Source organism: Acomys russatus, chromosome 3 (genome assembly GCF_903995435.1).
Source record: "Acomys russatus chromosome 3, mAcoRus1.1, whole genome shotgun sequence".
NCBI lineage: Eukaryota > Metazoa > Chordata > Mammalia > Rodentia > Muridae > Acomys > Acomys russatus.
In genome coordinates this window covers 47,062,524-47,074,751 of record NC_067139.1, presented here as the reverse complement: position 1 = coordinate 47,074,751, position 12,228 = coordinate 47,062,524, and the positions used below count along the sequence as shown (strand labels likewise).

The window sequence follows — 12,228 nt, the reverse complement described above, 5'->3', positions numbered from 1 at the left end:
GGTCCAGTAACAATGGCTGCTTGTAGTACTATTAGAGTGATTGGATGTACTTGGCTGGACGGTCTCATTCACTCCCAGCATCCCTTGGAGTAACTGCCCCCCTTACAGAGAAGGCTCAAAGGCACCAACCTAGAAAATGGGCTAAAAGCCAGACTTCTGGCCCAGTGAATCCTGAACCTATACTCCTGGACAATAGGAAGGCTTCTTTTTTAAAGTTTAAAAAATATTAAAGATATTACATACATACAGTCATACTCTTAGACACACTCATATTCACACAGCATATACACGCACACACACACACACGCACACACACACACACATACACACACACATACACACACACGCGCACACACACATACACACACACGCACATGTACACACACACACGCACACACACACACATACACACGCACACACACGCACACATACACACACACACACATACACACACACACATACACACACGCACACACACACACACACACGCACACACACACTTTAGATGTCCACTGATGAAAAAACTCCTTAAACATAGAAGTTTGCTTTGGGAAGAAATCTTTTTTACCCATTAAAGAATATAGATTACATATAATGGACAATAGATTTGGATAGACTTGGAGAGCTGTCGTTTATTTAATTCAGAGGCAGTGCCTGCTTCATTTTTGGAAAATCATGATGTGTGTGTGTGTGTGTGTGTGTGTGTGCGCGCGCGCGCGTGCACGCTCATCAGGGGGTTATATGGGAGTGAAAAGGCCAAAGAACAACCTCAAATGTTACTACTTGGGTACTATCTACTTTATTTTGAGACAGAGTCTCTCATTGGTTGGCCTGGAACTCATTGATTGGCTAGGCTTGCTAACCATAGAGCCCCAAAGGTCACTCAGTCTCCACCTGTTTTTTGAACAGGGCTTTGGGGCTCAAACTCAAGCCTTCATGCTTGCAGGCAAAACCTTTCCCAGCAGAGTCGCTCTGAAGCCTGCACACTTGGAGTTTGTACAGACAAATACAAAGTCCTAAAGGTTGGGGGCATCTGGTCATTCTTCTACCAAGAGTGCAGCTGGCCTAAAGCATCATGAAACTGAAAAGAACTGTGGTGCTTAAAGACTGTGCTCCTGATTGGCCAGGGAAGGGGATCCCAGGGCCAGGGCCAGGTCTAGAGGAGCAGGGCTGCTGCTCCTCCACCTCCAGGCAGGAAAAGAGAGAGAGAGAGAGAGAGAGAGAGAGAGAGAGAGAGAGAGAGAGCGAAGCAAGAGAAAGAAGAGGGAAAGGGGGCTGTTCACCATTTCCTACCTCACAAAGAGGCTAGCATGTGAGAAGAGGGCAGCCTGGGAGGTGCCCCTCAGCCTGGTAAAGAAACAGGTCTGCGACATGAGAAAGGGAGGACATGACCCTCAGAGATAGCCAGTCTCTGCTGGGACTGTGCTCTCTGGACATTTTCTTCACCCTTAGTCAGTGTTTTGGAACTGCCATAATGAGGCTCAATCCCACATGGATGCTCTCTCAATAAGCAAGAAGGTTCCAGGTTCTAATACTTGTCTTTCATTTCCCAAGTAAGGTGTCTTCTGTCCAGTCTCACTTTCCTTCTAACAATACCTCCAGGCCCCTTTCATCTTTATCTTCAATGTCTTTCCTCAAGTTTAATGAAGAACCCAAGACAATAATTTATCTCTTTCCGATTAGCCATAGGAATACAATTCCTGCCACCACCACCACCACCACCCCAAGCTATTTTTTCCTGTTATAATGGTGATTAGTAAGGCCTGGTGGACAGCCAGATAAAGACTAAGCCGAGAGCTGAGGAGATGCCTCACAAAGCCTGATGGCCTAAGCTCACTCCCTAGTACCTATGTGAAAGCCAGGTTCAGCAACATCCTGCTATGGTCCCAGTACTGACAAGGCACAGAGAAGGATTCTTGGGGCTTACTCATCAGCCAATCTAGCCGTATCATTGAGCTCCAGGTGCAGTGAAACATCCTGTCTCAAAAAGCAATTAAGTGAAGAATAATCAACAAGGCACCTAGTGTTAATCTCCGGCCTACACCACACACACACACACACACACACACACACACGCACACGCACACGCACACGCACACGCACACGCACACACACACAAGCTGGGCCTGGAGGCTGTTGCAAGTATAAGGGTACATGAAGTTTTCATTCATGCCACAAGCCTGCCTTGTCTTCCCAAAGGAATAGAATTTGTAAGGAACAGAATTTGACTGGTGTCACTCTCTGGATTGGAACTGTGTGTTAGTGGTAAGCGGAGAGAGTGGGCGTGTTTAAAGGTTGATCATTTCAGCTGTAGCAAAACTCCTACCAACTGCCAAGCGTCAACTTGACAGAGCAAAGGAGGTGGTTTCTCACTGAGAACAGCTCTTTTGCCAGCACCGACTCTGACCACTGATGCTTCGGCTCCCTTCATCTTGTCTTTCATTTCCCTGAGCTTTGAGAAGATGGGCAATTCCAGAGGGGTAGCCAGGACGCAGAGCAGTGCATGCACACCTGGCTTCCCTGCCTTGTAGCTGACAACATGGACACATAAATTCCTTAAACTTGAGCCCATTAACATATTTTGTGAAGTGAAAAAAAAATCATCTAGTAATTTGTAGATGTTACTGTAGGTGGGGGGGGTGGGGAACCTGGTGTGGTGGTGGTAGGGAACACCTTTTTGCTTGATTGGCTAGATTTCGGAATAGGGTTTGAATGGATACATTTATAGAAGGCAATTGCTTTGAGGAAGTCTCTTTGTGAACCAACAGAGGGTCTCTTCTCCCAGCAGTCTTCACCTAAAACTCAGCTCTATTTACTACTGTGTTGACCTCAGCAGTGTTTCAGTCAGGTCTGTTGAGTGCTTGTTCTTCAGCCTCCCTGAAGCCAGCAGCACTGGCCACAGCTTTTCCCCCCTGGTTCCTTCCCTCCAGAGTCCCCTATCCAAGCCAGGTAGCAGTTTGATGGAGATAGCTAAGCAAGGCTGAGTTAGTCTTGGCTCTCATGGCGTTTTGCAGAGGTTGGACACTGACCGAATTGTATTTGTGATCGGTGTCCCTGAAAGGCAAAAAAGGGTGTACTCTCAGGGAATCTATAGCAAGAGGAAACTGGCATCATCGAAATGCTAAGACCTTATCAGAGAAAAGAAAGTGCGTTGTCATTTAGTAGCTAATGGATGTGTGTGTCCCCGCCTTAACCCTTACTTACCGTGCATGTTCTCATGTTTCCTCATGTGATCAGACTGGCAGCCATACAGAGGAGAGAGTTTTGTCATCCTGTCCCAGGGCTCTAGAGACCAGACTAAGGGACTCAGGAGGCTTTCCCCATGGTGAAATCAACTTTTGATTCTCAAGGAGGAATTCTCTCTACACTAGACACGCTCCCTGGGATAATTCCTCAAACCCACCTGTGCATACATTTTCAAAGCACCTGGAGCTCACCCAGATTTGCTTGTCAGAAGCTTAACTTATGACAAGCAAGTCGGTTCTATGCTTATGACATACCCAGACTTTGTGGGGTTTTGTGCCATGCCAGCAACTGAACCAGGCTCAGAGAGGTGAAGTCAAGAGTATTTCACACAGTCAGCATCCAGGTCTGAGTGCACACCCCTTGTTTCAGCACTACTCTCTGTAGCCTAATAATGAATTTCATAGCTATCCCCTTCACATTTTGTATGTGTCTTTTACTGCCTAAAACCAAAAGGCACATAGCAGCAGCCTTAGGACAGCCATAAAACTTCTGCTTGAAAAACTTGAGGAAAACCACGCATGCCTTCTCCTTCAAAATCTGAACTATCAGACACCAAGCGTGGAAAATTTCAGGACAAGCTGCAGGCAACTAATAAAAACCTAACATTCCTAGAATGCTGATACTCTTGACTTGAGAGGACTATCCCACTAAGTCCAGGTTTAGACCCTCACCTCTCTCTATTTTAAAGGCATGGAGGAAAATGTCATACTCTCGTGTTGGCTATAGGATGTGAACTTGTAAACCTGCTTACTCACTCTCCCCAAACAGCGAGATCATGGCTTAAACAACACTAGAGCATTTAGTGTTTTAGTGCTGCTTTGTTTCTCCTGGCCAGCTGCATGGCCTGGCATGTCATCTGGACTCAGCTGTGAGCAGGAATCACAAACATTCACCTTACGTCCTATTCTCTTTCCTCCTTAGGTGAAGGCAGCTTCCAAGTACGTGGATGTGCCTGTGAGTATCTGAACAGCCCGTTTGTGTTTTGGTTTTTCAGTTCAGTTTTGTTTTGTTTTGTTTTGTTTTTTCTATTTTCGTGGGGTTTTGTTTTGGGGTTTATTTGTTTGGATTTTTTTGAGACAGGACCTCTCTATGTATCTGGGGTCAGCCTAGAACTCCCTGTGTAGGGAGGGCCACCAGGCTGACATGGAATGTGCTGAGACCCACCTGCATCTGCACCTGGTGCTGGGATTAAAAGCTTGTGTTTCGCTTCCACCCATGAGTATCTGAGCCTTGTGTTTTGTTTGATTCTATCTGTTTCTGTGTTTTGCCTTCATGGAGGGTGCTGTCTTCACACCTTGCCCCTGAGCTCCGTATTTCTAATATAGACCAGCACAGAGCAAGACTAGGACTGTGTTTTCCCACTGAAAAGAGGGTATGGCTTTCTGTGTTGGAAAGGAAGGACCAGTGTGTGGGTTAACCCAGCTCCCTCTAGCTTTTGTTCCTCTGGTTCCTCATCACTCTGAGTCTTTCTGATCATCCAGCATGCTTACCTTACAGCCCTGAGTTATAAATTTCAACAAGGGCTCCAGTATTTTTTGCTTTAAACAAATACATTCTGAATTTGTTCATTTGGAGGTCAATTCTGCAATTGTTTTAAGAAAAACTTACAAAACTGGTCATAATTAGTACTGGACTCATTAATGAAGAGAACCCTCAAAGTTCACAGAGAAGGCACTTGAAGTTGCCCAAAATTTACATTTAAATTGAGGTTAAGTACTACACATGAATGCTAAAGTGTGGGATTACCTGAGATAAATCAGAAGACATTTATAGACGGACTTTGCCCTGCCTATTAACAAAATAAAATTGGAGAGATTTTTAAATATATTCCAATAAAGGGGGAAAGAAAATGATGCTGTTTCTCCATTTCTAACAAAAGAGGTGTGAGTCTATTATAAAATATTAAATTTAGGAGCTTATCTCAACAGTCACTGAGGGGCTGGTACTGAGCGGTTCTCATTCTGAACGTGGTTAAGTACCCTCCTTGTTCAAATACTTATTTGTGAAAATTTGTTTTTTTCTAAAAGGATTTATATTAACATTTAAATTCATTTCCCCAGGAAGCTAAGTGTGTAATGGTTTATTGGCTTATTTCTCAAAGGAAGACAAAATGGAAAATTGGAGTAAAGGTAGCATTAGCATGCATTTTGTTTGTTTAATGAAAGAATGTACAATCAATAATTATGCTTGAATTTATACACTACTTCTCATCAAGGGACCCCAACTCCTTCCTGTAGACAGGGGAATGGAAAAGAAAAAAGGCTCACAAACCACAACAAGAAGGACTTTTTACTCTTTTAAGCCCCAAAGTACAAACTCCCCCTTTATATGGAGTCTCTTACCCTGCTCCCCTCTCTTTAAAAAGAAGATGCCTCACACTTAGGCATGCTGCATGCATTAAATAGGGCCACCCATGTGGAACTCACACAACCCTACCTGGCCCTCATTAAACATTCATGCAGCAAAGGGCATTTCATAGTGTGAGATGCCCAGAGCTGCCTTAGCCCCGCCCTCCACTGGGTTTCAGAAGTGTCAGGAACAGAAATGCCTAGCTCCCTGCACAGAGAGCTGAGGTCTGCTGCTGCTGTTTGCTGTATACCTCAAAACAGAAGGGCAGTCAGAGAATAACAGTAGGTTGGGGCCATGCTATTCAAGTGAGGCTCAATAAATTAAGAATTTTTATTTACCATCAGTATTAACATCAAACCACATGAGAGTAACATTTTGGAAAAGTCAGAAAAGGCTTAATGTTGCCAATTTCTTATGCCTCGACCCAATAATTCCACAGGCCAGGTCTAGCTTTATTTTGAAGATGGGGTAAAAAAAAAAAAATGGACTCAATACTAGTGAGAGTTTCCTATGATCAATAATCATAAAGACACTTGTCAATTGGTTGTGCTATATTGGTAACTTGAGGACGTGAAAGACTTAGCAGAGTTTCTTTTCTAGAGGGGCAAAGGAAAATGTCACAGCATGGCCATAGTATGGTTTGTGTACCATTGATGATTATAACAACCATTGCAGCCAAGGGTTGAGACTCACTACATGCCCACCATGTTGTAAGCCCTTTAACATTTAATCTTTGTAACTTCTCCATTTTAAAGATGGGAAAACTGAAATGGAGGCTTGCTAGCTCTAGGAGGGCTGGCTAGCTGTCAGCAGTACAGCCCACACTTCAAACTATACTCATCAACACCCCACCACACTATAAGATGAGTTTAGTCAATGCAAAGACACATGCTTGAATAGTTGGGCAATTATTCTAGTATTAGAAAACAGCATGATTAGTAGACCAACCCCATGATTGTACTAATTGTTAATGGCTTAGAACAATGCTACACTGTGAAAGTAAATTGATTAAATGTATACTTTTTTTGGCCAGCAACAGTATACTAAGTATTACAAAAATAAATAATCGGATAGAAGATCATTCTACACAATACACATACGTGTATGTTAGTATTTACATATAGAAAACGGCCATTTGCTTTTGAAGGCAGTCCTGTAAGAGGCCAGCATTCATTTCATACTGTTCAGCCCAAGAGGAAACTGAAGCACTCAGAAGGTTAAATAGTATGCACAAGGTCACCTGGGCAGGAAGTAGGCAGGGAAGAGTCGGGAATGTCGGATGAGGGTGGAGCCCTCTGCTTCAGTTCCCGAGAGGCAATGTACACAACAGCAGCCTTCCAGTGACATGTGCACCTTGGAAACTGGTTAAGCAGCACAAATAAAGAAGTTGGTGGGTAGGTTCACAGGGTGGGCAGGTGAGTAGGTTTGGTTTTTGTTCACTAAAGAATCAGTTCACTAACATACCACACTTATCCATTTCAGTCACTGGTGCCCATACCACGATGTACAACAGGAAGAAATGGCAAGAACTTGGGCATTATTTGATGACATTTTCTTAGATTTCCAGGTCCCCTCCCCAGAGGCTCTAATTTAGCAGCTCTAGGGCAAAGCCATTGAAATCTTTCTAAAATGTGTTTCCCATTCTTCTATAAAAGTGCAAAAACCAGTGGGCTAAAATCAGTAACTCTTGACCTGAAACACCCAGACATTTTTGTGTTATTTTGTTTACTGCTTGTTTGCTGTTTTCATAAGCGTTATTTCCCAGATTGCTTGGCAGATAAATTACAACAGATTCTGTTGGCCCCAGTATCATTTCTATAAAGCTTCATGGGCCCTTTGTCATTTGCAGCCAGGCTTGTAAACTCAAACGCAACCCTCTTAGGTTACACTCTTAGCTCTTTGTGTTGTATTGTGAGATTTCTGACACATTGAGTTTAGACCCATGTGAAGACCAAAGTGGCACTATTCCTCGTAACTCAGGACATTTCTCCTAAATCTAGAGTTTGACCCTTCCTTATACAATTGGTACTTATACTAAAGGCTTGCTTACAATGCCAAAGATTAGAGTTTGCAGTCCCTGCCTAGAAATATCTGATAGGGACAAGCAAAGATCAAAATGTCCCATTCTGTCAGTCTGTCCCAGCCATATCTAAAAGACACCAGTTAAAGGCTGATCCTACTATGGGGACACAGTGCTGATACAGTGCTTAACTTATCTAGTGATATTAAGTTGTACAGCCAGGTATGTCTTTCAGCTTGTAATTAATGCTTACAAGCCAGTTTTCTTACCTGTGAGCAATTTGGAGTTCAGATGTTTTGATGGGAAATCTACTTAAAGTGTATTACTCATCGCTTCTGCCTTTTATACCCCTGCCATGTTAAGTGATGTCCTGATTGTAACTGAACCTCTTCTTAGGGACTCAAGTGCCCCACCAGGACTACCTGTCCATGGTAGCTGCATAGTGATTTGCTCCTTGCAAGGCCCCTGGGATATAAGAACAGTTCCCGTTTTCCCCCAGTAATCCCAACAGTTGGTGAGCCTGTCTGATGTCCTTGCAGAACAGCATTCTCTCCTTAGCATGCTATTCTCAAGACAATTTCCTTCTTTCCTCTTCTCCATTCCAAGACCATGAAGGGATGGAAGTCCAGCCTTTTTGAATCAGATGTGGTACTCACATCGAAGAAGAGCAGTTGCGATCTGGAGAAAGAGAACTGATTGTGCAGAGATTTCATTCATATCTGTTTACTCTCTCCAACAAGACTCTTTTTCCTTTCTGAATCTAAATTAGATGCTAGTAGTAAATTTTAATACCAAAGGGAAGGGATCATAGTAGTTCAAAGTTATATTGCAATGTGTGACTTTCAAGACATTTTTTATATACATTGTTGTAGCTGCCAGTCATAATCCTTGAAGGTCAGGTAGGGAGATTTTAGTCCCACTTTGTGACTCCATAACTAGGGCCCATATATGTCCAAATGGTTTGCATAACTTTCACCTTGGGGTGGAGTAATAATCCATACAGTGAAATGAAGAGTCTAAAAAGGTGGTTACTAAGGAAGTTGGTCATTTATTCATAGATCTGTCCATCCAGTTAATCATTCAGGCCAGGCATCATTCCTGTATGCTAAGAAGATAATTAAAAATTAATCAAAGTTCTGCTCTTTATGACACTTATGTCCTAAAAGGAAAAGGCAGATAAACTCTCAACGTTAAAACATGGCACAATGTCAACTGTTGGTAAATGGCATGCTGACAGATAAACCCATAAATCAATGAGAATCAAACCAAATTGGTTTTTCTAACCAGGAGTTTTGCCTCTCAGAAGCATGCCCTTTTAAGGGAATGAGCTTTACTGAAAGAGAAGGCATGCTGAAGTTCTCAGCATTGCAAAGCACTGCTCCCAATATGGTAAGTTACTAATAGGTCGCTTGTACTTGGCCTTGGCCCTAAGATATACCCAAGAAAAGGCTCTATCTCAAGTATCACAGAGAAAAAGTGAAACAACAATAACAAGTTTCTCAGGATCCCCAGGTAAAGAGCCCATCCCTACTAGGAATGTCTTTTGATGTGCAGCTGCCAAGGGAAAAGAACTGATGGCCATTGCTCCCATCTCATTGGAGAACTGCTATTGTTTTGTATCATAAAACTGGTACAATTATAGGACCATCCTGGAAACTGCTCCATCCATTTGCTGAAAATTGCTTAGAAGTGTAACACTTGATACTGTGGCTTTGGGGTGTCCCTCATTGTTTTTCAAATTAATACCTTGTCATTGTTTCAGCATGTGTTAAGAAATGTTACTAGCATCCCGGGGGCCAAGCATTGGCCCTTTGCTTGATAATTGTAAGCTTTGTAACAGGGGAAAAAAATACAGTCCTACTGTTTCCAAACCTTCCTCATTTTCACCCTGGAAATTACACAGAAGTGTTAACTAACTTCAATTTGCAGTGCCTGACAGTCACGTCTTGTAGAGAAATGATACTTTGTGATCTAAGGTAAATCATAGTAATGAAAACTAATTTTTTTAGTTATTAGCAAACGTACATCTCCACTGTAGAAATTTAAGGGGTTTATGGCAGCTCTCCTAATGACCCATATTACAGTGTTTTAATAGGTTTCTTTGGAGATAACTTTGATTTCTGACATCTCAAGCAGTGTACATTCTGGTTTGGTTTTATTTGTATGGTTTTTTTCCACAATAAATCATTTCCTAACTAATGGACGAACCACCTGCCTACCTCTCAGAAAATCTAATTAATTTAAAAATCAAGCCCCCTTTCCTGTCTTTCTTTTCATTCATTCATTTATCATTCACTCATTCATTCTTCATCCATTTTTCCATCCCTAAAGTTCCAGGCAGCACTGGAAGGCAAGGGTCTGGTCTGAGTACAGTCCCTACAAACATCCCCCAGATGCTCTCAGGCTAAACTCCGCTTCTGTGGGTCTTGAATTGAAGTGAATAGTCACTAAGATAGGATTTCTGAAGTACTTTTCCTATTTTGTTTCACAGAGAAAAAGGGATAGCAGAAGACAGAGAACACTTAGAATTTGTAATAGTAGTTTATATTTAAAGCAAGGCCAAGCCGGGCGTGGCGGCACACGCCTTTAATCCCAGCACTCAGGAGGCAGAGGGAGGTGGATTGCTGTGAGTTCAAGGCCAGGCTAGCCTACAAAGTGAGTCCAGGACAGCCAAGGCTACACAGAGAAACCCTGTCTTGAAAAACCAGTAAAAAATAAAAAAATAAAAAATAAAAAATAAAGCAAGGCCAGAGCATGCAATTGGATGATCCAGAATTATGTCTATCAGATAAGTGAGACAGAGAGAGAGAGACAGAGAGAGAGAGAGAGAAGAGGAGAGAGAGAGAGGAGCGAGAGAGCGAGGAGAGGAGAGAGAGGAGAGAGAGAGAGAGAGAGAGAGAGAGAGAGGAGGGGAGAGGAGGAGAGAGAGAGAGAGAGAGAGAGAGAGAGAAAGTCCCTCTAAAATTCCATTCCAGTCTTCTGAAAAGCATGAGGGTCTACTATCAATTTCTTCTGGTCCAGAATGGAACAGAGGTGGTCATGAAAATAGAAGGAAAGATGCAGGGGCCATGGGAAGAGGAAAGGTAAGTGGGCTGACCAGGAACCCTCAAGGTCTGAAGATTCCATTTTCATTATGTTCTGATTTATTTGCAGAAACCCGGGATGGATGTGGCCGATGCCTACGTGACTTTCGTCCGCCACTCTCAGGATGTCCTTCGTGACAAGGTCAATGAGGAGATGTATATAGAAAGGTTATTTGATGTAAGTAAATGCCTTCTCCTCCTTGCAACCCAAGGAGGAGACCCTCCAAAATGTGACAAAATAAGAGACAGGAGGATAAGTCACATTTTGAGAAATTGGATTGGTCCTGATTCAAAGAGAATCTCTTCCTCTCCCTCTGCCTTAGGCTCTTATCTGTCCTGTCTGTTCTGCTCCCACTCCTGGTGTGGCTGTGTCTGGTTCCTGGTCTGTGTGATATGTGAACGGCACACAGCCTCCCGGCAAGCAGGCATGTTCTGCACGGAGCTGGCGAGGCAGACTCCTTGAACTGGCAAAGACCTTCTTCCATCCCCTTTCTCCTACTTGCAATCTGGCCTTTCATAAGGAATATGTTCCCACTGGGGATGCTGAGGCCAGCAACCACTATCCTGGGGGTATTGCCTCCTTGATGCCAGCTGTGGCATGCAGATGTGCAGTAAATGTCACATGTTATGTCTTCCAACATGTTGGAACGTCTGTAAAAACTAGACACCCTCCATCCTGGATGTTGCCAAAGGCCTTATATGTGAATTGCTCAGTCGGTGTCTTTTATAATTCGTGGTGTTTCCTGTCCATCTACCTACTTCAGTAGAAGTGGGTAAATGCAGTGAAAACCAAATGCAGTGAGCTGCCACATCGACCCACAACAAAACGAAATGCAGGCTTCCATGGGTGAGTGGCTCTCAGGAAGACTTGTTGCCACTGAAGTCACAAGGAGTCTGCATTGGTCTCAAACTATCTGCCTGTCTAAACCAAAGCAGATAGGGTTACCTCATGTAGCCAGGTATATTGCCCCTAGTTTCCTCCAAATCTATCTATGTAGAGCTGGCCAGAGTGTACGGGAGCTGGTGCCCTCGTCGTCAACTTCTCCCCCCATGAAATGTGCACCCCTCCTGTCCAGGCTTTTGTATTTTTTAGCGCCAGCCCAAACATTAATGTTTTGCTCAACTGTGGAACCCTTGTTTCTGTATTTTTCCTGTAATTGTGTTCACCAATTTACGCCGCGTTTTGTATGTTTTTGTCCCGTAGCTAAATGAGCTCATTGTTGGCACCGCTTTCAGATTCTGCAGCTTCTGACTTTCTGTGCTTTGTCTTCCAGCTCACTGGCTTTCCTGGTGTGTTCAAAAGGCTCCTTTCTGTCTTTCTTTTCTTCTCTTCTTTCTCCACTTACCTCTGTTCTGCGCTCTACACCCCTCTCCCTGCAGCACCTTCCTTTGACAAAACGCTTCTTACTTTTTAATTCCCACTTGTCCTCCCTCAGATTAAAATGGAACTTATCTCTCATGTCAAATGTTTTATCACATTATATCAAGTGGCATGAATTAGAATCAAATAATCTTCCTGTGTACATCTTC

General features: G+C 43.2%; 1 protein-coding gene across 12 annotated transcripts in view; it reads left to right on the top strand.

Annotated features, from left to right (window-relative positions):
- Positions 1 to 12,228, top strand: part of Cadps (calcium dependent secretion activator) — a 420,141-nt gene that overhangs the window by 391,258 nt on the left and 16,655 nt on the right. For all 12 annotated transcript variants that reach the window (XM_051139845.1, XM_051139831.1, XM_051139822.1 and 9 more), the window contains 2 exons: positions 4,168 to 4,200; positions 10,769 to 10,876. In XM_051139845.1, coding sequence (XP_050995802.1) covers positions 4,168 to 4,200; positions 10,769 to 10,876 — 141 coding nt within the window. The remainder of the gene's footprint in view (positions 1 to 4,167; positions 4,201 to 10,768; positions 10,877 to 12,228) is intronic.